General features: G+C 40.7%; 1 protein-coding gene across 1 annotated transcript in view; it reads left to right on the top strand.

Annotated features, from left to right (window-relative positions):
• The first annotated feature begins 285 nt into the window (after nucleotides 1-285).
• The window catches only part of Chic2 (cysteine rich hydrophobic domain 2), a 36415-nt gene continuing 13271 nt past the window's right edge, over nucleotides 286-23429 (top strand). Inside the window, exons 1-3 of the mRNA XM_034509019.2 lie at nucleotides 286-753; nucleotides 16518-16572; nucleotides 16706-16861. Coding sequence (XP_034364910.1) covers nucleotides 635-753; nucleotides 16518-16572; nucleotides 16706-16861 — 330 coding nt within the window. The 5' untranslated portion in view covers nucleotides 286-634. The remainder of the gene's footprint in view (nucleotides 754-16517; nucleotides 16573-16705; nucleotides 16862-23429) is intronic.

Genomic DNA, 23429 nt, shown 5'->3' with positions numbered 1-23429 from the left:
TCAGATTCTCTCCGGACGGATTCTCTCGTCCAGCCAGGGGCTTCGTCCGCTGTCGTTGTCTGGGCTAGAGATTACTTCAGCTTGGCTTTCGGAGTCGAGTCGGGGTCAGCGCCCGGGTCCTCACAGACGCCGCCTTCCGGGTCGGTGACCCTGGAGCCGGAGGGCGGGGCCGCGCCGGGTGGAAGCGGAGGAAGAGGCCGGCGTCCCGGGAGCGCGCGAGGCCTTCCGCGTGCGCGCGCCCGCCCACCCTCGCGCCCGCCCGCCCGCGCGCCCACGCCCGCGCCCGCCCGCGCTCCCGGGAAGTCTCGCGATGCGGTAGCCGGCTGCTCCTGCTGCGGGTGGCTCCGGCTGTTGCTGTGGTTGCCGGAGTTGCGGCGGCGACGGCGGCAGCGCTGGCGGCGGCGGCGCTGGCGGGGGTGGCGGCCCCGGCGGATGTTGACATTGTGTTGTTGTTCCTGCCCACGGTAATGGCGGCGGCGGCAGCAGCGGCGGCGGCCGGGACCAGGTCTCCTCAGTAGCCAGAGCCGACACTGCCGAGCGCCAGCTCCGCGGCCTCCGCGCCCGCCGCCTCACCAGCCGTTCCCCGCGGCCGCCCCAGAGCCAGGGCCCCGGGCGGGGGGCTCGCAGGCGCGGGATGGCGGATTTCGATGAAATCTACGAGGAGGAGGAGGACGAGGAGCGGGCCCTGGAGGAGCAGCTGCTCAAGTACTCGCCCGACCCGGTGGTGGTCCGCGGCTCCGGTCACGTCACCGTGTAAGGCCCTGCGAGGGCTAGGACGAGGACGGGAGGCGTGGGCTGGGTGGGCCCCAGGACCCTTCGGGGTCCTCCTTCCTTGAACCGCCAGTCCCCGGTGTCTGGAGCGGGACAGGGGCCTTCGAGAAGCTCCGGCGATCAGGAAGTGAGAACTTGCTCTGTTTCCATTTGTTTAGGACTCCCAAGTGGGGACAGACACTGCCTCCCCTCCCTCCCACAGCCCCGGAGCAGGCCCCACGGCCCGCGGGATGTGTGGGATCCCAGCCGGGAAGATGGCTCTTTAGGGTCTGCTTTATGGGCCATCCTTCCAGGCTAGAAGTGCTCATATATCTTAATGGGATCCATCTTTGTTATTACCCCCCCACCCACCCACCCCTGTTATTCTTTGGGACTCTGTCTGACTTACAGCCTATTGACATATGGCTCAGAGGTCAGATCTGAGGTGTAGTATCCCAGTGGCAATTGGTAAATGAGGTTCACTGTCGTGTGTCTGTCACACATAACACACAGGACTTCCCAGTTCCTCAAGAGTAAATTTCTGCAAAACGGATTCAAGTTCCTGTCAATTATGGATGATAGAAATATACAGGTGGACGTGAAAAGTAGGGAGATACATTCGTTTACAACGGATTACAAGTACTGAGTTTCCTGTAATCCTTCTGCTCTGGGGCCACGGACCTAGGTTGGCTTCTTTGATAAGGGCTCCTGTAAGGTTTATTAGCAACATCAAAAGTCCAATATTATTCAAACAATAAGGGATGAAAGCATTCTGAAAGGTCATGACTAATAAAGGAATGTAGACTTGAGGCAAATAATGAGCTGTCCGGAAGAAGGAAGTTTTGTAACATTTCCCTGATAAAATCCGGAGTTGGTACGGAGTTGGTACAACTTAGGGTATTGATACTCTTTTGCAGCTGTTATCTCCAGTTAGAAAGTCATAGCTCAAACTTCCTGTACTTGCATATCATTTTATCACTGATATAAAAAGGCAGCGAGTCTGAAGACGTCTGGAGCGGTTTTTTAAATTGTGTTTTGTTATAGGGTGAGTGGGGTTTGCTGTGAGCAAGGCAGTGAAACAGTCAGGCTCCTCATAAGATTGTCTGTGTTGTTGAGAGCAGTCATCCTGACTGGCCATGTTGTTGTTTGGGTATGCTTATGTAATGCTTTGGTCTCCTTGCACCTGTTAACGGTGTGTATTTAGGTGACTTAACAGGGTAAAAACACTGCATAATCATTGTCCCAGTACCTGTTTACGGAGGTGGGACTTTACCATAATAACAGCTCTGTTTTAACTGTCAACACAAACTTAATTAAGGAATATTGCCAATTATGAATAATATAGTTTAAATGTATATCATAATGCTTTTAGTTTAACTCTTAGGACTTTTTTCTTTTTCTTTTAAACGTAAGGACTATGGGTGCTTTTAAAAGCAATTACAAACAAACAAGAAAAAGGACACAGTGGTATGTATCTTTAATCCCAGAACTCAGAAGTCAGAGGCAAGTGGATCTGTGAGTTGCAGGCTCCCCTGGTTTCAGGGCTACATAAAGGATTTCCAAACTTTTTTTTTTTTTTTTTTTCGATTTTTTGAGACAGGGTTTCTCTGAGTAGCCCTGGCTGTCCTGGAACTCACTCTGTAGACCAGGCTGGCCTCGAACTCAGAAATCCGCCTGCCTCTGCCTCCCAAGTGCTGGGATTAGAGGTGTGCACCACCACGCCCAGCAGGATTTCCAAACTTTTTCATGTTGTCTGTGGTCTTCCTTAAACAACTTCTGTCGAGTCAAAGCTGTCAGAATTTTATTTACAGAGGCTCAGCTAGGGCTGGAGATGTAGCTCAGTGGTAGAGTGCTTGTCCTGGGTTCAGAGAAGCCAAATAAAAAGGTTCAAGGGCAGTTGTAATGTCTCTTCTGTTCAAGAGGAAGAAAAGCTAAACACTTTGTTGGGAAATAGAGTAGTCAGAGTGTTCAGATAGAAAGTTTGATTGTAGTTGACTATTGATTAACAGAGTGTGAAGTAGTTATTAGTGGTTCTGTCTTGTCTGTCAGAATCATCTGGCTTGTGCTCAGGAAATACTAGCCTTTATTATTACCAGCATTAGAACTAAGTACTTCCATTTGCAGGACTAACAGTCACTTAGTCTAGTTATCTCCCATTAACATCATTGGGGGTCCCCAGCTTTTGTTTCAACCCCTCTCCAGGCCAGGGGTCCATGTGAATGAAGCTCTGGTTCATGAGTAGGCTTTGATGGGGTTGGAGGAGGATTCTGCTGCAGACAGAATCACCACCATGGTGATGGTGGTGTTTGTCACCTTAGCAGGAAGCCTTCATATGTTTGTGATCTTCCTTAGACACTTCTGATAGGTAGTAACCTTCCTCTGCCACTTTTATATAAATTACTCATCTGTGTCTCCTCAGTTCACAGGATGACCGCTTTAGTTCATATGTTTCCATATTAGGGAGTGAGCTAATGTATGCAGAGAACACGAATGTGTGTTGCTGTCCTCAGCCTTTATTAGTTACCACCCTCCTCAGGTGGTGCTCCACTTTGAGAAACATTTGGGTAAGATATGGATGAAGAATTCAGCATTGCCGTTTTCAGACCAAACTGATTCATTTAGCTCACTTTCTTTTTTATTCTGAACCAATTTGTATATACATGAATCTTTGATCAGGTGAAAGCCCGATCCTGTTTTGTGGTGATGTAGATTTATATAATAATGTAAAGCTTATATATGGCCATCATGAATAATGTTAGGCATACTAGACTGTATAGCAAAGTTTGCACCTGCAAAAGATTTTGAAATTTGTGCTCATATGTTGTTATAATTGTATTTTATTTTCCTTAAGTATAAACAGGAAAAGCGATTAATAATTATAGTAAATCATGGGCTGGAGAGATGGCTCAGTAGTTAAGAGCATTTGTTGCTCCTACAGAGGACCAGGTTCGGTTCTCAGCACCCATATGGTAGTTTACAACCATCCGTAACTCAGATTACAGCAGGTCCAATAAAACACTCATACACAAAGGTAAAATAATCTTTAAGAAATTAAAATTAGAGTAAATCATGTAAGCTTACTTCCCTTTTAGCTAAGGGTTAAAGCATTCTTCCCTTGTCACTTTGAAAGAAGTGATATTATAAACAGTTATAGTATCGTCTCTAACCCAGGTCAGACTGAAAAGATTCAGGTCTACCTGTATGCTTGCTTTTGCAGTTGAGTATTTCTGATTTTTCTTAATAAGCTCACTATTACTCTAGTTTGAGAAATCATTATTTTTTTATGATTTGTTCTTTCTTGATATTCTAGATGAGTAATATTTTTTATTTTCATTTTATTTATTATTATTATTTTTGTTGTTGTTGTTGTTTTGAGACAGGGTTTCTCTGTGTAGCCCTGGGCTGTCCTGGAACTCACTCTGTAGACCAGCCTGGCCTCGAACTCAGAAATCCGCCTGCCTCTGCCTCCCAAGTGCTGGGATTAAAGGTGTGTGCCACCACCGCCTGGCATATTTTTTATTTTTGATTTGCATATAATAGGAGAAATCCTTTGTAGAAACATATTGAAGAAAAATCATGTATAAAAAAAGAAAATGATAAATTCCCATGGTTTCATACTATGCACATACATGTAACTTGGAAGACTGGTAGAAGAAAAAAGTGACAAATGTACTAGATACTGTTGATCAAACTGATTAATACTCTTTTTATTGTAAGTGTGTAAATAATAATGTAAAACATACTGATGTAACAGCCAGTCACAGCTCAACAGATTGCTGAGTCTAGAGGAACCAGTGTGATTATTACAAAACATATCACATGTCAGTACTTACTAAGTTTACTCCAACCCATTTCTTTTATTCTCTAAACCACCTTTCTTATGTTGCTTGATGAGATAGAACCACAGGAAAGCCATGGTGCCCAAGGTCAGCCAGCCTCTAGCCAGTTAGGTTCAGTAGTTGGTGGCCACTCTGACCATGTTGAAGAACAGTTTAGCCTGCCAGGGGCCAGGCCCAGAAACTGTGAAAAGGACATGCAAATGGTTTGCTGGATGGTACTGGTTTATAATTTTAATTTTTATAGATCTTTATCTCAGATTTCAAGGTTTTTTTAAACCACATTATTTACTTTGTGTATGTGTGTGGGGGCATGTGATCTTGTGGAGGTGAGGGCATCTTATGGATTCTTGTCAGGCTTGGCAGCAAGCACCTTTGCCTACTGAACCATCTTTCCAACCCTACTGTGATATATCAGAAGGATGATGACTCTTTTTGTTTATTTGTTTTGTTTGTTTGTTTTTGTTTTTTCGAGACAGGATTTCTCTGTGTAGCCCTGGTTGTCCTGGAACTCACTCTGTAGACCAGGCTGCCCTCGAACTCAGAAATCCGCCTGCCTCTGCCTCCCAAGTGCGGAGATTAAAGGCGTGTGCCACCACTGCCCTGCCTGGATGATAACTCTTAAGGAATGTGTTAGTATAAAAGAATTTTTAAAAGTTGAGGAAATGAATTTAAAAGTAATTCAAAGCTTGTGTTAGCTGGGTAACCTACCATTGTTGACTGTATAATAGTCATTGTTATCTTATTTCAGACTTATCCCATATCTGAAACAAACTTGAGGCTCTCCTAGAGTGGGCATCATCTTTGATTTTTAACTTAAGTCTTCTCATTAATTTGTTAAGTAGAATTAAAATGCCTTTAATCCCAGCACTCAGGCAAAGGCAGGCAGATTTCTGTGCACTTGAGGCCAGATTGGTCTATTTTAGTGAGTTCTAGACCAGCTGTGGTTCAAAGAGAAATCCTAGCTTATGAAAAAAGAAAAAAAGTAAGTAAATAAATATAAGCAAAATAAATTATAGAGGCAGTTAATTTGATGAAGAATCTGAAGGAAGACAAGCTATGCATGAGTTTTAGTAGGACAACTACTAAATTTTAATGAGTGAACTTTGTTGAAGAAATGAGAACAACAGAGCCAGCTAGTGACTCAATGGGTGAAAGCCCTTATTGCACAGGCCTGGTGACCAGAGTGTGTCCCTGATCCCTGGAACCATGCAAATGTGGAGGGGAAGAATTGACCCCACGTGCACTGTGGTATACACTCCCCCTGTAAAAATGAAATAAAGGAGATATATGGTAGTGAGCTGAGGTTTCAAAGTTATACTGCATTTGAACTTGAAAATTTACATATGGTTTGAATTCAGAGTTTTAGTTTTAGTTAGATTTGAGATTATCTAGAGATGTGAAATTGACAAATACTTTAATTTTTATATGACTGGCTAAGTAGAGTACAGGGACTAAGTAGTGAAAAGTAAATTGTGCATACTTATTTATGTTGATAAACAGTACTCCAAACAATAACTTAAATAATACTGCTCTAAAATTTTGAGAGACACCTTGATTTCATATTGTTACTATGTTACAGGCCTTGAACTTGAGTAAGAGATCAGCTCAGGAATCTTTGAATTCAGGTGTAGTGACTGGTGTATGTAATCCCAGTGGAGGTAGGGAGACCACTGAGAGCATGGATCTGGCCTCGACTAGAGGGCCTGGCTGGCTGGCTGCCTGCCTGCCTGCCTGCCTGCCTGCTTGCTTGCCTCTGTTTTTCTCTCTCTGTGTCTCTTTATCTATCTCTGTCTGTCTCTGCCTCTCTCTGTGTCTGTTGTCTGTCTGTCTCCGTGTATCTTTTTGTATCGAACCCTGACTTGAAGCTCAAGCTATCCTCCTGCTGTAGCCTCTGGCAGGCTGCCTGAGCCACCACTTCTGGCAGGTTTTTGACTCATTAGATAGCTGTATTAGATTTTGTTCTCAGAAAGGTTAAGCTTTAAATATAACGTGAACAACTGATGCTCCTGAGTATCTGTATACTACTGTTTTCTGTGGAAGATTATTTTGCTCGCTTGACTGAGCCAGAATCATCAGGCTAAGTCTAGGATATGTGTATTTATGAGGCAGGATCTTGAGAGGCTGCTCTTGAACTCCTGAGCTGGTTATGGTAGTTTGGCCTTCTGAGTCGTTGGGACTGTAGACATACCTCTCTTACTATGCTCTTTTCTAAGTGTTTTGTGTGTAATGAGACTCTAGGTGTTTCTTGTATCAGACATACTTTATACATAATGGGTGATGCCCTGGAAAGATACCATAATGGTTTTGATCCTTGGGTGTGTCCTAACTGACCACAGATGAACTTTCCTGAACTTGAGTTTGCTCAGCTGCAAAGGGGATAATCCCTACTTTGGAGCGTAGGTATGAGAATCAGGCTAGAATTGCCATTTTATGACCTGGACTCATCATAGGGATTCAGCAAATTATTTTTTATTATTTGTATTTTATCCCCGTGTATACATGATTTTATTATTTTTAATCATTTGGAAATAAATCATCCAACATATTACTTTCCTGCTTTATTTTTACTTTTTTCTCTTCTTTCTCTTTTCTTTCTTTCTTTCTTTCCTGCTTTATTTTCACCTTTTTCCTCTTCTTTCTTTCTTTCCTGCTTTATTTTCACTTTTTTCTCTTCCTTCTTTCTTTCTCTCTCTTTTTTGAGACAGGATCTCTGTTTAGTTCTGGTTGTAGATGAGATCCCCCCCCCCGCCCCCCCCCCCCCGGAATTTAGGTAGTTTCTGTGTTTTCTACTTTAAAACAAGATCTTGAACATAAAAGCAGATGACCAGATCAACTAAAGGGATATTTAATCCAAAGACAACCTTATCAGAGGGTACCTGGAGGGTGTGTTTGAGACTGCCCTTTTTAGTGTCACTGTTGGCCTGTGTGGGCTGCTGCTTTGCTTCCTTCCACTAGCTAAACTTGCTGTGTTTGCCAGTGAAACAACCCATTTTACAGGGTTTAAGAACTAAAATTTTTTGTTTGTTTATTTTGTTTTTCTAAACAGGGCTTCTCTGTGTGTATCTCTAGCTGGAACTAGCTTTGTAGACCAGGCTGGCCTTGAACTCATTGACCCACCTGCCTCTGCCTCCCAAGTGTTGGGGTTAAAGGTGTATACCACCAAGGATGGCTCTAATTCTTTATCACCACCTTATATTTAGCATATGTGTTTTGTTTGGTTTGTTGTTGTTTCCAAACCTGTATGTGGTGTTGGGGAGCAGGCCCTGGGCTTCATTTACTCTAGACAAGGACTACCATAAAACTAGTGCCATAGACAAGTACTACGGATAGAGCTGGTCTCCAGCCCCACAGGTATTCCTTAAATTCCCATTTCATGCCAGGTGTTGTACAAACTTTCAAAAGACATGAAGATTTTCCTGTCATGTGGTTTACAGTTAGTAGGTCAGTGATAAATAAAGATTTCTGTGAAGATGACCAGTGAAAGGTGCTGTGATGGGAAGTAATGTAGTTGGGGAGAATGGTGTTAAGAGAGGATAAAACAGTCTTATGAAGAGCACGCTGAGTCTAGAAGATGCTGCGATGGAAACCCAGGAAGTCTGAAGAAGAGTTACATTATAGCTAGGACTTACAGAAAACAGGATTGTGACTGGAAACCAGATTGGAGAGTTCAGTATGGGCCAGAGATGATATAAAATGGTTTGAAAGGTTCCTCTGCCATTTGTGTGTGTGTGTGTGTGTGTGTGTGTGTGTGTGTGTGTGTGTGTGTGTGTCAGTGCCAGAGAGAGACAGAGGCAGACTTAGGGTTACTTCCAGAGCTATGAATGAAAGGCCATCTATAAGAGCACACTCTGTACTGTAGTGGCTCCACTACTGAGGAGAATGTTAGCGTTAAATTGAAGAGGCTGCTGCAGCAGTCTGGGTGAAACATGACAGTTGCCTGACTGGGTCTGTGGTTAATAGGTAAAGGAGGTATTGCAGTTTTAGGTAGAAACCATCAAATTTTAGGAAGCTTGTCCATAAAATAGAGAAAAACATACTAGCGACTACTTTCCCATTTGTGTATACGTGATTTTTTTGGTTTTGGCTCTGTGGTGGATGAAGTCAAAGAACTGGGTCTGCCCTTAATCTGATTTGGGATCATTTTTAATGACATATTTGGATCTCCTGTTGCTGTGGTTGCTAATGTGCAAAGAGAGCAGCTAATAATGCCAGAGGAGCTTCCTCATAATCCTGAAGTGAGGATGTGTGTGGAATGACATTCTTCACTGCAGTATGTGTGGTGTTTGATGGCTATTTGTTTCTTAGATTTCAAGGAAAGATCTACATTTAAAGCTGATTTGGAGTCCCAAGGGCTGAAATGGTCTTGATGTGTCCCGGAAAAAATATTTATTTATTTGCATTTTTTGTGCATTTTCCCTTTTTATTTTTGCTTGCTTGTATGTCTGTGTGAGGGTGTCAGAATTCCTGGAACTGGAGTTACAGGTATGAGCTGCCATATGGGTGCTAGGAATTGAACTCAGGTCCTCTGGAAGAGTAGCCAGTGCTGTTAACTTCGGAGCTATCTCTCCAGCCCTCCCCCCCCCCCTTTTTCTTATTTTTTTAAGTTCTTTCATGTAGCTTATGGTAGAGATGGCTAGACTTTGATATAATTTCCTTTTTTTCCCCTTTTGTTGATCACAAGTATGTATCAAAGTTCCCCTGACTTGTAATTCATTATAGTTCCAGCTGGCCTTAAACTTGAGGATTCCTCCTGCCTCTGTCTCTGCCTCCTCCTGAGTGCTGGAATTGTAGGTGTGTACCATACTGACTGGCAAAGCCTTCTGTTTTTTCTTTGATCTTGCATTGTGTTTATGATGAAGTCACTTCTGGGTTTGTTCAGTGAAGGAATTTTTATATATTCAGCCTTCTTTGCCTTTTTATAGTAGCAAATGTTATTTGTAGTTACTGATTTTGGTGGTTCATTGTGCTAGTAAGCTTTCCATTACTGTAACAGAGTAATTAACTTAGTTATATTTTGGCTTACACATGGGGTGGAGAGAGTGAAGGAGGAGTGACACTAAAAGTGTCCTTTCTACCAGCAGTCCTCTTACTGCTTTCCAGAGGACATGGGCTGGATTTCCAACACCCACAGGGCAGCTCACACTGCTGTAACTCTGGTCTCAGAGGATCTGATGTCTTAGATGAGTGTAAACATGGTTCAGAATGTGGTCTCAAAGTTAAAATGAGACTAGTTACAACTGCAGAGGCTGTGTCTTCTGGTAGAGAGCAGTGTGTGTGTGTGTGTGTGTGTGTGTTTATGTGTGTGTGTATGTGTGTGTGTGTGTATGCGCACGTGTTGTGTCAGTGTCTATCCAACTACAGGGGGTTTGTATCTTCTTTCAGTCCTTGTTGAGCTGTATTGATATTCAAACACATATGAGATGGCTGGTGTTTAAAGCATGGTTGATAAACATCAAAATCTGTTAATTTCTTCCATGGTTATGATTTTATCTCCAAAAATAGCCAAAAAAATCTGATTCCATTAAGCTTAAAGTCCAACATTAGGAAATATGTTTTTTTTTCTTCACTTACTGTCTGTATAACACATGTGTTTAGTTTGAGTCTGAAATTTTTAGTTCATTTGTGCGTAGATAGGTCTTGTCATAGTGATGGACGGTAAAATTCTGTGAGTATGGCTGAGTGAGAGGAATGCTAGGCTGGAGCTTCTTCTATTCAAAACTGAATACATAATCTTCTGTTTAAAGCAGCTTCAAGTATAGCTTTCTTTGTGTTTAGTTGATGGTAGACCTAGTATTATTTAGACTAAAAAATTTTTTTGAAAGGTTTTTTTTTAGTGTATATTTGTGTATGTATGAGTGTCTCTATGAATGTGTGTGTGCCCGAAAAGGTTAGAAGCTGTTGGTGGACTCCCTGGATTGGCAGTTACTAGCCACTGGTGTAGCCACTTGTCCTAGTTTGTCTCTGTTGTTGGGTAAAAACCATGGCCAGAGCATCTTGTAGGGAAAAGATTTATTTGTTTTACAGGTTACAGTCTGTCTTCTAGGGGAGGTGAGGCAGGAACTGAAGCAGAGACCATGGAGGAATGCTGTTTACTGGCTTGCTCCCCATGACTTGCTCAGCCTGCTTTCTTACACACCCCAGGACCATCTGCCTAGGCATGCCACCACCCACATTACCCACAGGGAGCTGGAACCTCCTACATTCCCAGATGACACTAGCTTGTGTCAAATTTACAGAAAACTAGCCAGTACAGTGCCCTACAGAGCAGAAAATTTGACACATCTTATAGGCTTTCTGTATCCAATGTGTCAAGCAACCCATTAGTTGTCTTTGAAACCTAACAAGGTTTGTTTCTTTTGCCTGAGACTTAGTACTTTTTCATTTACACTCTGCTGCTTTCCCTTTACAGCCTCACTGGCACATCCACCATGAAAACGCTTATGAAGTGTAATTCAGCTCTGTCTCTTCTGTATCAGCTTCCTGGAACCACATCTCCCAGAGTCCTTTGAGTAGCCTGCAGCACTCTCCCTGACCTGGCCTATCTACTGTGTAAACATGTCTCTGACCTCTTTCTTATTTTTGCTTCTAGTTGTACTAGCTTCTTTTCCATTTCTGAATTATTCTAGGCATACTTCTGACCTAGGCCCTTTGTATTGGCCCCTTTTTATGAATGCTTGTTACCAACATCCAGAAGCCAGGTCCTTATCTTCAGACCTCTGTCAGTGAGAAGCTTATCCTCCTACTTAAAGTCAGAACTTTCCATCTTCTTCTTACCATGTACAACATCTTTCTTTTTCATAATTGTATTCTGTCAGAACATGAATTAGCCAGACATGTTAGAGCCCAAACTCTTATTTATTTATTTACTTATTTATTTATATGCAATTAGGATTTACTCTGTAGCTGTGGCTGGCCTTAAACTTCAAATTCTCTTCATCCTTCTTATTCCTGGGTGTACAGTAGGCATACACCTTTGCATCTTATTATAGAATATAAACTTCAGACAAACTTCTTATAAAAAGAGAGACCTCAGTAAACTTTTAAAAATAAGAATAAATAAATTCTTAAAACATTTACTGTTGTATAGCAACTGTCCTATGTGTAAAGTGAAGCCCAAATCTTGTAGGGTTTTGTTTTATGTTTTTTAATTTGAGGAGCTGGGTATGGTGAGGTATTCCTTTAATTTCAGCACTTGGGAGGCAGAGGCAGGAGAATCTTTGAGTTTAAAGCCTGCCTGGTCTACATAGCAAACTCCAAGACAACCAAGCCTATCCAGAGAGACTCTCTCTCAAAAAACAAAACACACTGGGGAAAGCTGGGCTCATGAGATGGCTCAGTGTATAAACATGATTGTTACCCAAGCCTAGCAACCTCACTTTGATCCCTAGAACCCATGTAAAGGTGAAAGGAGAGACCCAATTCCACCAAGGTGTCCCTTGACCTCCATGTGAACTCTACAGCACAGATGTGTTCAAGAATGCACAGTCTTAGTTTGAGTTTTGTTGTTCTGTTGAAACACTATGAGCAAAGCAATCTAGGGAGGAAAGGTTTATTCAGCTTACACTTCTATCTCATTGTGATATCCATATCATCATCATCGACAGAAGTTAGGACAGGAACTCAGGAGGGCAGGAACCTGGAGGCAGGAGCTGATGCAGAGGTCATGAAGGGGTGCTGCTAACTGACTTGCTCATCATGTTTTCCTCAGCCTGCTTTCTCATAGGACCCAAGACCACCACTCCAGCAGGCTGGCCTTCCTCCATCATTCATTCACTAAGAAAATTCCCTACAGCCAGATCTTTATGGAGGCATTTTCTCAAACGAGATTCCTTCCTTTTAGATAATTCTAGTTTGTATTCAGCCAGCACAAACACCATACCAAAAGCATACACACGCACGCTTGCGCGCACACGCACACGCACACGCACACGCACGCACACGCACACGCACACGCACACACACGCACACGCACACACACACACACGCACACACACACACACACAAATAAAGTTTAAAAATGAGGCTGAGGGATTGAGACAGGAGGCTTACTAGTTCTGTGCCACACTGGCCTATACAGTAAGACCATGCCTCCAAAATAAGTAAACAGATAGAGCTGGCACTGGGATGGAGCCTTCATGAGAGCGATTGCCAGCGCTCCGGATGTGCTCCTAGCACTGTAGACAGCAGAAGCTTAGGACAGCACAGCATTTGCTCTTTAGTCTGCTGTCTTATCAGAGACAGATAAAACTGAAGGGAAGACTTACTTTTCTGATAATATATTGCATTGATATTTAAACCAGGATTAGAATTCAGGCAGTCTTTCTGCATTATATTGCTCTTCCAATTGCACCACATTAGTGTTCTGTACTTGCCAATTCTTGTTTTACCTAATTGGATTGCTGGCTGCAAGCTTGCCATTTCAATTGAAGCCTGCTGTTACTGCTTAGCTTTCTTGAAATCGACATGTTTCCATACCTTGTTTTCTACATTCTACCTCATGACCTTGGTTGGTTAAAAAGTTGGAAATTTCGAGGTGCATGAGAGATGGAGGGGAAGGAAGGGCTCATCAGTTAAGAGGACTTGTTACTCTTATAAACCACCTGGGTTCAGTTGCCAACACCTACCTGGTGGCTCACAACCATCCCTAGCTCTAGGTCCAGGTGATCTGACACCCTTTTCAGAACCTCTTGGATACCGTGTACACACACGGTGTGCAGACATGTATGCAGACAAAACACTCAGAAACATAAAATAAGTAAATCTTATAAAAACACAAAACCACTGAGAGATGGCTCAGTGGTTAAGAACACTGACTGCTCGCTCAGAGGACCCAGGTTCAATTCGAAGCTCAATGAGAGCTCATAGCTGTCTATAAGTAACTCTCTAACTCCTGTTTTAGGGGATCTGACACCCTCACACATACATGCAGTCAAAACACCAATGTACGTAGAATAAAAATGTTTTATTTTTTAAAAACAAAGCAGTGGAGAAGTATGGAATAGATACAGATGGGATCTCGGCACCTAGGAACATGCTGTGCCTCAGGCTGCAAGGGGAGCAGAGACTGAGCAGCAGTGGGAACTTCTGGTACTGGGCTAGCAGAGATAGCCAACCCCAAGTTCAGGAAGAAAGACCCTGTGTCGAAAGATGAGGTAGAGAGTAGTGGAGGAGGACAACTGACCTCCTGTTTCAGCCTCCATGTGTGTGCATACGCAGAGACACTTAGACAAATACATATAAAAACCCCAAACCAAGGTGACAGAAGTGCTTTAAAAGGCCCTCTTTTGCTTGATTTTGGTTGGTGTTTTGTTGTTTGCAACAGGTTTTCATGTAGCTTGGGCTGACCTTGAATTCCTGATCTTCCTGCTGCCACTTTTGAGTTTTGGCATTATGGATGTATGCCCCACACCTAGTTCTGTAGGCCTCGGGACTGAACCCAGGGCTTAATGTATGCTAGGCAATGTTATGAGTGTTACTGACCGAACCACATTCCCAGCCCTGAAGTACACTCTAAAGCTAGTAGAGTTGTCTCTAAATATTAGTATGTCTCTTGTACATACATTTCCTTATTGTCTTAAAAACAAAACTCATTTTTCTTCATATTTTAATTCTTTTTATAATTATAAAGAAAGGCATAAAGACTACTTACAAATTGGGAAGTTGTATTTCCCAATGAAGTAAAAAATGAAACTTAGGATCACTAAGATACAAAAGGGCTCATGTTTTTTGTGTAATTGTTCCTAGTTTAATTTTTTTATGTGCATGTATGTGTTGTGTGTTATATGTACTTTTAAAATGTATACAATTGATTTGAGTGTATGTGTGCATGCATGTGTATTATATGCTCTTTTTAACGGTGTGTGTGTGTGCGCTTGCGTGTGGTAGACTGGGTTGTCTTTTCCTGTATCGCTGTCACTCTACCTTTATTTTCTGAGATGTAACTCACAGTTACATATTCTTTCTCCTGTCTGTCTCCCCCAGTGCCGGGTTTGTGGGTGCTGTGCCTGGCTTTTTAATGTGTGTTCTGAGGATCCAAATGCAGGCTCAGGCTAATCTCCATAGTCTACCCTTAGTCTTTAAAAGTAGTCTTAAATACTAATGGATTTTATTAGAGAAGTCATTGAAAACATGAAAATAAGAAATGTCATCCGTAGTCTTTATTCTCTATGATTAACTATTGGATGGATTTGATTTTTGTTTTCATATGTAAATAATTACATTAAAATTTAGGTAATAATATTTTAGCTTTTTGCATTTTTCATTAAGGGTTATATTGGGAGCATTCACCATTATCATTATGAGATCTTAAAAATGTGAATAGTGAGACTCTATTAGCTTATAAAGAACAGAAGTACTCAAGGGGGTTTAAGAGACAGGACTCTACCATCGTACAGCTGCACTTCAGCAGATCTGATATATTTCTCTGCTCTCTGGTCTAATGCTTCTCATGGTGATCGGCCTACTTGGTCTTCCCAGCTTCTGCTGTTACAGTGGGAACTGTTGACTACCTCTCCTTCACTTGACAGTTTCTGCTTCCTACTGTCTGCTGTTCATTTTGCCTTTTTTTTTAAGTCATCAAAAATAATTTATAAAATATAAATAAATATATTTATTTATAAAATAAAATAAATGATGGTTTATCTGATCCTGATTTAACTTTGACGTTTGGTATCTGTTTAGAAAATTGTCCATTTCATCCAGATTTTCCAGTTTTGTTGAATATAGGCTTTTGTAGTAGGATCTGATGATTTTTTTGAATTTCCTTGGTTTCTGTTATTATGTCTCCTTTTTCAGTTCTGATTTTGTTAATTTGAATATTGTCTCTGTGCCCTCTGGTTAGTCTGGCTAAGGGTTTGTCTATCTTGTTGATTTTCTCAAAGAACCAGCTCCTGGTTTTGTTGATTCTTTGTGTAGTTCTTTTTGTTTCTACTTAAGTTGATTTCAGCCATGAGTTTGATTATTTTCTGCCTTCTACTCCTCTTGAGTGTATTTGCTTCTTTTTGTTCTGGAGCTTTCAGATGTGCTGTTAAGCTGCTAGTGTATGCTCTCTCAATTTTTGACTTTTAGGCTTGGCAATTTTACTGTATCTTGACTTGAATTTAAACCCTTTTTGTATATTCCAGCCTTTATCCATAATATCATCTCTTTATTAATACCTTATATTCATATATGTCAAGAGAAAAACAAAACAAAACCTGTGTCTGAGCTGAGCAGCCTTGTTGGGTCCTGCCACCTTCTGTGTTGCTAGTCAGTCCTGTGATTAAGTGTGGGCTCACTATCCAGAGTAGAGAGGTCCTAGTTAGTTATTCAGGTAATGGGTTAATGGGCTTTCTTGTGTAGTGTATGTGGTTTTAGCTGTAATGCATTATTATATATGTTGTAATTAATATCGTTGCAAAATGTTTCTATTTTAAAATTTTCATTCTTAAAAATAGCACTACAACTCAGAAGCAAGAAAAATAAACATTGAACAAATATTTTTGGTTCAGAGTGAAATCAATTGAAGCAAGTGGATACCATTGATTTGGTATTTAAAAGACAAAATGTAGGAGGAATTCAAAACTGAAAGCTAGAAAATTTGCTCTCTGGTTAAAATATTATGCTCTGATGCTCTGGGAGCTCATGAAATAAACCATCATTTTACTCACATACTGGTTTTTTTTATATTTTTTTATTTTTTTATTTTTTTTTTAACATTTTGCTTCATCATTCTATAAAAGTTTTGGCTCTGCCGGGGAACTCTTTCTGTGCTACATTTTGTAGTTGCTCATTATGGTTCGCTGTGTCTTAGACCTTCATTCTGTCTCAGTCACTCTGTGGAAGGATCCATATTCTGTTCACTCTACTACCTTTAAGTTAAATAGTTTGAGCTTCTGTGCTGTTGGCACAGTGACATATAATAATATATTTTTTCCTTTTTGAAAACAGATTTGGACTGAGCAACAAATTTGAATCAGAATTTCCTTCTTCATTAACTGGAAAAGTGAGTGGCTCTCTTATTGATCTACTGTTTATATATCTCAAATTAGTTTCTTCTAGAAATGAGAAAAATGTGTGCTGAGACCCATTTGTTGTCACTCAGCATCTCAGTGTTAACGTTTTTTACCTTCATTTAGGTAGCTCCTGAAGAATTTAAAGCCAGCATCAACAGAGTTAACAGCTGTCTTAGGAAGAACCTTCCTGTCAACGTGCGGTGGTTGCTCTGTGGCTGCCTGTGCTGCTGCTGCACGTTAGGGTGCAGCATGTGGCCAGTTATCTGCCTCAGTAAAAGAGTAAGTTGAATTATATCTTAATTTATATTTAGAAGTGTGAAACAAGTCTTACTTGTACCTTTTTTTCTGTTGAATGAACCACACTGTTCTGAATATTATATAGAAACAATCTGATATAGTAAAGAAGATTAATTGAGTAATTATATATTCAAATATTATAAAACAGCTATATAACACTATTCATAATTTTTATGCATAAGGAAATTGTAGTCAGAGAGTGTAGCACTGTGTCTGTATGCATTAATTATGGACTAGAATGGTACCATTTATTTCTGTGTCCTTGTACATAATTCTTAACCTCTTTAAATCTGATTGATACAGTTATAAAATGATAATATTCACCTATGATTTGAATAGAATTGTTGTAAGGATACAAAAACCTAGTATTTATAAAGCTCTTGGCTGAACAGTTTATGAGAAATTCTGTCAGCTTCAATGCTGTTCTAAGTACAAGAGAAACAATTTAAAGGAACAACTCCGTACTTTGGCTCATGGTTTTAGAGATTTTAGTCCCATGGACTGTTATCCATTACTTCTTTGCCTGACCAAGCAAAAACATCATGATGGGTGAGCAGAGCTGCGTGCCTCATAGTCACCAGGTATCAGAGAGGGAAGGAGGAGATTGGAACAAGATGTAGCCCCTGAGAACAGAGTCCTCCTTACCTATTTCATTAGGACCTATGTCTAGACATTTGAACCACTTTTCAAAACGCCTTCATATTAGGAATCTATGAGTGATTTAGTCTGTTGAGTAGGTTGTGATCCAAATCACCTTCTAGTGTACAGAATCTCCCAGCAAGGGCTCTGTTGTCAGCTAAGCTATCTTACAGCTCTCCTTTTACTTTTAAATGTCATATTATGTACGCCAGTGTTCTGTGTGCATTCACGTTCATTACACCAATCTCTGTTGTCTTATCCAGATTAGAAGAGGGTGTCAGGTTTCCTGGAAGTAGTTACAGATGCTAGTGAGCTACCATGTGGGTGCTGGGAATTGAACCCTAGTTCTCTGCAAGAGCAGTCAGTATTCCCAACCACTGAGTCACTTCTCCATCCCCTAACATATAAGCTTTTGGAGGGGGTACTTCAAATCCAACCCGTAACAAAAGTTGTCAGTAAGGAGTGACTAATATTATTACTAGTACTATGAGAGTATCCATAGAGGAGATAAAATGCTTATAGTAAAATAATATGGGTTATTTTATTTTTGTATGTTATAGATTCTCTATAATGAATGTATACTGATTCTGATTAGGAAAAATAATCCGAAGACCTAATTTTCACTGCTTATAATGAAAAATTTCCAAGATATTAGTTATAGATATGCCAAAATAATATAAATCAAAAATTGGTTTTTTTGTTTGCTTGTTTTTTGAAGACATTGTCTTACTCCTTGGCCTTGATTGGTCTGAAACTCACTGTATGTATTAGGTTAGCCTTGAACTAAGAGATCTGTCTGCCTCTGCCTCCCAAATGCTCTAGGCATGTGCCACCATGCCCAACACAGCACCATTGTTTCTGTTATCTTAAATATTATACTTACATGTGTGAAATTGATGTAATATATTCAGCCATGTGTGGTAACTCAGGGATGAAATCCTAGCAATCAGGCTGAGACAGGAGGATTGTGAGTCTACTACATAGTAAGTTATGGCCAGCCTGGAAAACCAAAGGAAGGGGACAGGTGTCAACCAAGTTGGCTTGAATGTTTTTCTATGGAAACATTTAATTTTTGTGCTAAATAATAGCAAGGAAATGAAGGAAACCACATGTAATTTGTTACTTGATTTCCGTTATAAAGTTAGAGTTATATTCTACTGAAAATTTTTGAGCTGATTTATTGCTAGAAAGAACGTGATACCTTTTAAATAGAATTGTGTATTATTTTTATAATATGTATAATATTTATATTTCTCTTGAAATGTTTTATTTGTGTGTTGAGCTGGGAAGGTGCAGGTACCACAGCGAGTGTATAAAGGTCAGAAGACAACATCGTGGAGTCAGTTCTCTTCTGCCTTTAAGTGGGTTTCAGAGTGGGTCTCAGGTCACCACTAGCTTGTGTGGCTGAAGTTTTTTGCTGGCTCTACTTTCTTTAAGACTTTTTACCCCACAATTCTTGCCACATTGTCTCTAGGCCATAAAAAATTGTGTGACAGTCTTTGGATCCACAGTTGGATCTTGTGATCTTCTTTAGGCCGTCTCTCTCACTGCCTTCCTCAGTTCAGGCCTTGCTGTTGTCTGAGCGGCTATTCAGCTCATGTGGTTACTGTGGTGGGCTTTGCCTTTTGGCTCTGGCCCTGATTTTGAGATCTGATCTGATCTTTTCTTTCCTTCCTCCCCCCTCCCTCCCTCCTTCCCCCTTCTTCTCTTTTACTTTTTAAATTAATAATACAAGATATTTTAATATGTGGATGGTATATTTAAAAAACAAAAGTGACCACCTTATAGTTGTCTGTGCATTTTCCTGTCTTGAATATAAACTTCTCTGTACCATGTCATGAATGGATCGAGAGCAGTGGGCAGCTTTGTAAGATGGAGGCAGGATATCAGGAATTTCCAGCCCTTTGTTGTCATGGACCATCTGGTAGTCTATAGCTTATAAATGCTATCTTAGTATAACATTTAATATATTATAAATGCTACATTCAACAATAGTTTAGATTACAAAAACCCAATTACATATCAAACAACAAAAATAAGAAACTGGAAACTATTTGAAGACATGTGGAAATGCTGTTCAGTGATTGCAGTGACAGCACACTGATAATAAACAAGCTGCGAATGACTTCACTGAGAACTAGGAAAGGAGGATTTTGTAAAAGAAGACAAAAGCCTCAGTACACTTCAGGTCCATCCATACCGGATGTCCCATTTACCTGTCTCTTCTTATAACAAGAGTCAGGGAGAACCTAACTAAGTGACGACCCCCCTTATAGCAGAAGCAGCTAGTCAGTCGAATCTCAAATCCTTGGGTTTTGGAGGGGAAATGATAGGGTTAAAACTAGTGCTAGGAAAGAATAAGTAAGAGTAACTACAGGTGAGATATGAGACACCAAAGTAACCAAAGTAGAGGAAGGACAGGGGTCTGTGGAAACCTGGTCTCAGCAGGTTCCATCAGCTTCTGTAGAGCCCCTTCCTAAAGAATATATATATATATTTGTTTGTTTGGGTTTTTTTTTGTTTGTTTGTTTGGTTTTTCAAGACAGGGTTTCTCTGAGTAGTCCTGGCTGTCCTGGACCTCACTCTGTAGACCAGGCTGGCCTTGAACTCAGAAATCTGTCTGCCTCTGCCTCCCAAGTGCTGGGATTAAAGGCGTGCGCCACCACAGCCTTCCTAAAGAATATAATAAGGAACTATTTATTGCCCTTCCCCCAAGCAAGTTCAACTTTGTAGCAGTTACACTTTTGTATGAAGTCCTAGATCTAACGCATCTATTGTAACAGAATGAATTGTGGGTAAGGATGATGTCTATGAAACCTCTACCGATTCTAGGAAAGTGACTACCCGACAGTGTAGGCAACAGGAGGACAAATGGTAGACCAAAACTACAGGTCTAGCTTTGAGGGACTTGTCCCTCCATCTTGGCTTACTCTATGCTTTACTCTAAATGTGTACTTTTCTGCCAGGTAAAATAGACTTTGTTTGTTCTAAAACAAAAGAAAGTGCCACAGAACAACCAAGAAACCTCTAAAATACTTAGAAACAAATTTATCAAATTGTTCTTTATTAACATATATGAAATAAAATAACAGATCCATGATGATCTGGGCTGATGGAAAGAATATATGATTTCTACACGTGATCAAAGCACCATTCCTGTTTGGTCACTACAGTTAGCATTCATATTGATAGCTGAAGAAGATGCATTTCAACTAGAGGTTAAAAATCAAGATGCAGGGTTGGAGAGATGGCTGAGTTCTTAAGGGCACTGATCTTATCCCAGCACTCAGGAGGCAGAAGCAGCTAGAACTCTGAGTTTGAGGCCAGCTCAGCCTACACAGAAAGGGGTCAGCTAGGGCTATAATGTGAGACTTTGTCTCAAACAGAACAACAACAACCCCCCCCCCCCCCAAACACCCCCCAAAAAAGCCCTGTCTCCAACTTGGTTCCCCTCTTATACATAGATCTTGTTCCAGAGAGTCTGTCAACAATCTGTTATTATCAGTTATTATTTTTATGCCTTTTAGATTGCCTTTCTTTTAATACTTCCTTAGTTTTTGAGAATTATCTTTTATAATTTAAAAAAGTAACTTTTCAGTGTAATGCTTTATAATTTTTATGAATGCAACATTACAAAACTACTCATAATCAAGGTACATAGCACTTTTTTCCCCCAAAAGCCTTCCATGGATTGATGGTCACTGATCTCTGTCCATATAGTTTTGTCTTTTCTAGAGTATTGTATCAGTGAAGTTATCTAGTTTATATAGCCTTTCGATCCTGATTTCTTTGTTTTAGCTCAGCACATTTGAAATGTATCTATTTTGTTTTATATATTAGTGTTTATTCCTTTTTTATTGTGAGCAGTTTTTGCTATATCTTCTCCAGTGTGTAGATGAGCCTTTCATAGTTTGTTTATCCATGGTCTATTGGGAGACATTGGATTGTGTGTGGGTTTAGTGATTCTGAGTAAGGCTTGCTTTATATTCATGTGAATATAAAAGTGGGATTACTGGGTCATGTAGTAATTGTGTGCTTTAAGAGAAAGTTGTAGAAAAACCTTTTCCAAAGTGGCAAGTAATTTTGCATTCATACAAGCCTTGTGTGGAGTTGCAGTTGCTCAGTGTCCTTGCCAGGGCTTGGTAGTGTTTACAAGTGGCAGTTGTTCTGATGGATATGTCATGGTACTTCTAGTTGCCTTGCCCTTATAAGTAATGACACTGTGTTTATTTGCTACTTGTACATCTTCCTTTTTAGTATTTGAGGGCTGTGAAATGTTTCTCAGTGGTAGAGTACCTTCCTATATGTGTTACATATAACACCTGTAACACCACAAAAACAAAACAAAGTAAGAAATGAAAGAGTTGAAACAAATTGCCCTCTCCCCCTGTTTTTAACATGGCGTCTCACGGTGTCACTCTGGCTGGCCTCAGACTCAGAAAGATCTACCTGCTTTGATTCAACTCTCATGCCACACATGGGATTAAAGGCAGCCAGGGCTTCATAGTGAAACTTTGTTTCCAGAAAGAAAAAAAAAAAATTAGTGCCTTTACTATCATGTCCATTAGTTTGCCTAAAGCAAAGTTGTGAAGATTTTATCTTTCCCATACAGGTATGACAAGGAGAGGAGGTCAAAGTTCATGTTTTGACGGATGACTCTCTAGGCTTTATAAGTCCTATTTGTATGAATCCCTTTCTGGATTTCATTGTTCCATTGGTGTTGATCCTGACCTTACTGTCACACTGTCTTATTTACTATAGCTATGTTCAGTGGTGTGAGTCTTGCACGGCAGCAGATTTATGTCGTGCCCCTCCCCCCAGCTGGGGTCTCATGTAGCCCAGACTAATCTTGAGCTTTCTATGTAGCAGAAGGTGACCAAATTCCTCTGATCTTCTTGCCTCTGCTTCCCAAGTGCAGGAATTGCAGGCATGTATTTATTAGGGACTGGATTTTTTCTTTTTCAAGGTGTTCTTGATGATTAGTTTTCTATACAAACTTTAAGTTTAGCTTGTTAACAGCTGCAACGACTACTGACTTTTTTGAGGTTTTATGTGTATGAGTAAAGTTTGCCTGCATGTATGTCTATATATCATGTCCTATAAAGAGAAGTCTCCCCTGCAACAGTGTCAGTACTCTCGATCCTGTGAAGATCTTGAACCTTATTGATACTTGGAGACTAGTTCAGTGTAGAACTGGGGTCCTCAATGTGAAGACAGAAATTACATATTAAAGCCTAATTGTGGACTAGAGTAGCATAGGTCCATTTTTCATTGAGGAAGAAAGGCTTTTAGGAGCTAGAGAGATGGTTCAGTGTTTAAGAGCAGAGGACTTGAATTTGGTTCCTAGCACCTATGTCAGGCAGCTCACAGCTACTTGTAACTCCATCTCCAGGGAATCTGATGGCCTCTTTGTGGCCTTCACTGGCACCTACACTCAGTGGGCACACATTCATGTGCCACCTTCCTCATAATTAAAAACAAATTTTTAAAAGATTTCTTACTTAAATTTTTTATACAATGTATTTTGATCATGTTTTTACCCTCCCCTAGCCCTTTTATTTTCTCCCTATCTCTCTACTCACCCAACTCCATGTGTTCTCCCTCCTTCTTCTCTTGTGTCACTGGCCAATACTCAAATTCAACACTGGATATTTTGTGCACAGTCTCCAAGGAGAAACTAGTAACCACAACCAAAGACTTGGAGATTTGATAGTAGTGGAGTCTGGAAAGAGTAGGTGTGCTAGAAAAGATGATGTTTGAATAACAGAGGAAGAAATAAAGCACACTCAAACCCACAGACTAGTATGCTGTTAAAACAGGAAGACAAAAGCATGCCTGTAGTTCTCCCCCCACCCCACCCCCCTTTTTTTCCTGGTTTCTACCTCTGTCTTTCAGGCAGAAAGTTTATTCC

The sequence above is a fragment of the Arvicanthis niloticus genome, chromosome 7 (genome assembly GCF_011762505.2).
Source record: "Arvicanthis niloticus isolate mArvNil1 chromosome 7, mArvNil1.pat.X, whole genome shotgun sequence".
In the NCBI taxonomy this organism is placed as follows: Eukaryota; Metazoa; Chordata; class Mammalia; order Rodentia; family Muridae; genus Arvicanthis; species Arvicanthis niloticus.
The sequence above is the reverse complement of the archived record's forward strand: the minus strand, read 5'-3'. Positions and strand labels throughout refer to the sequence as shown.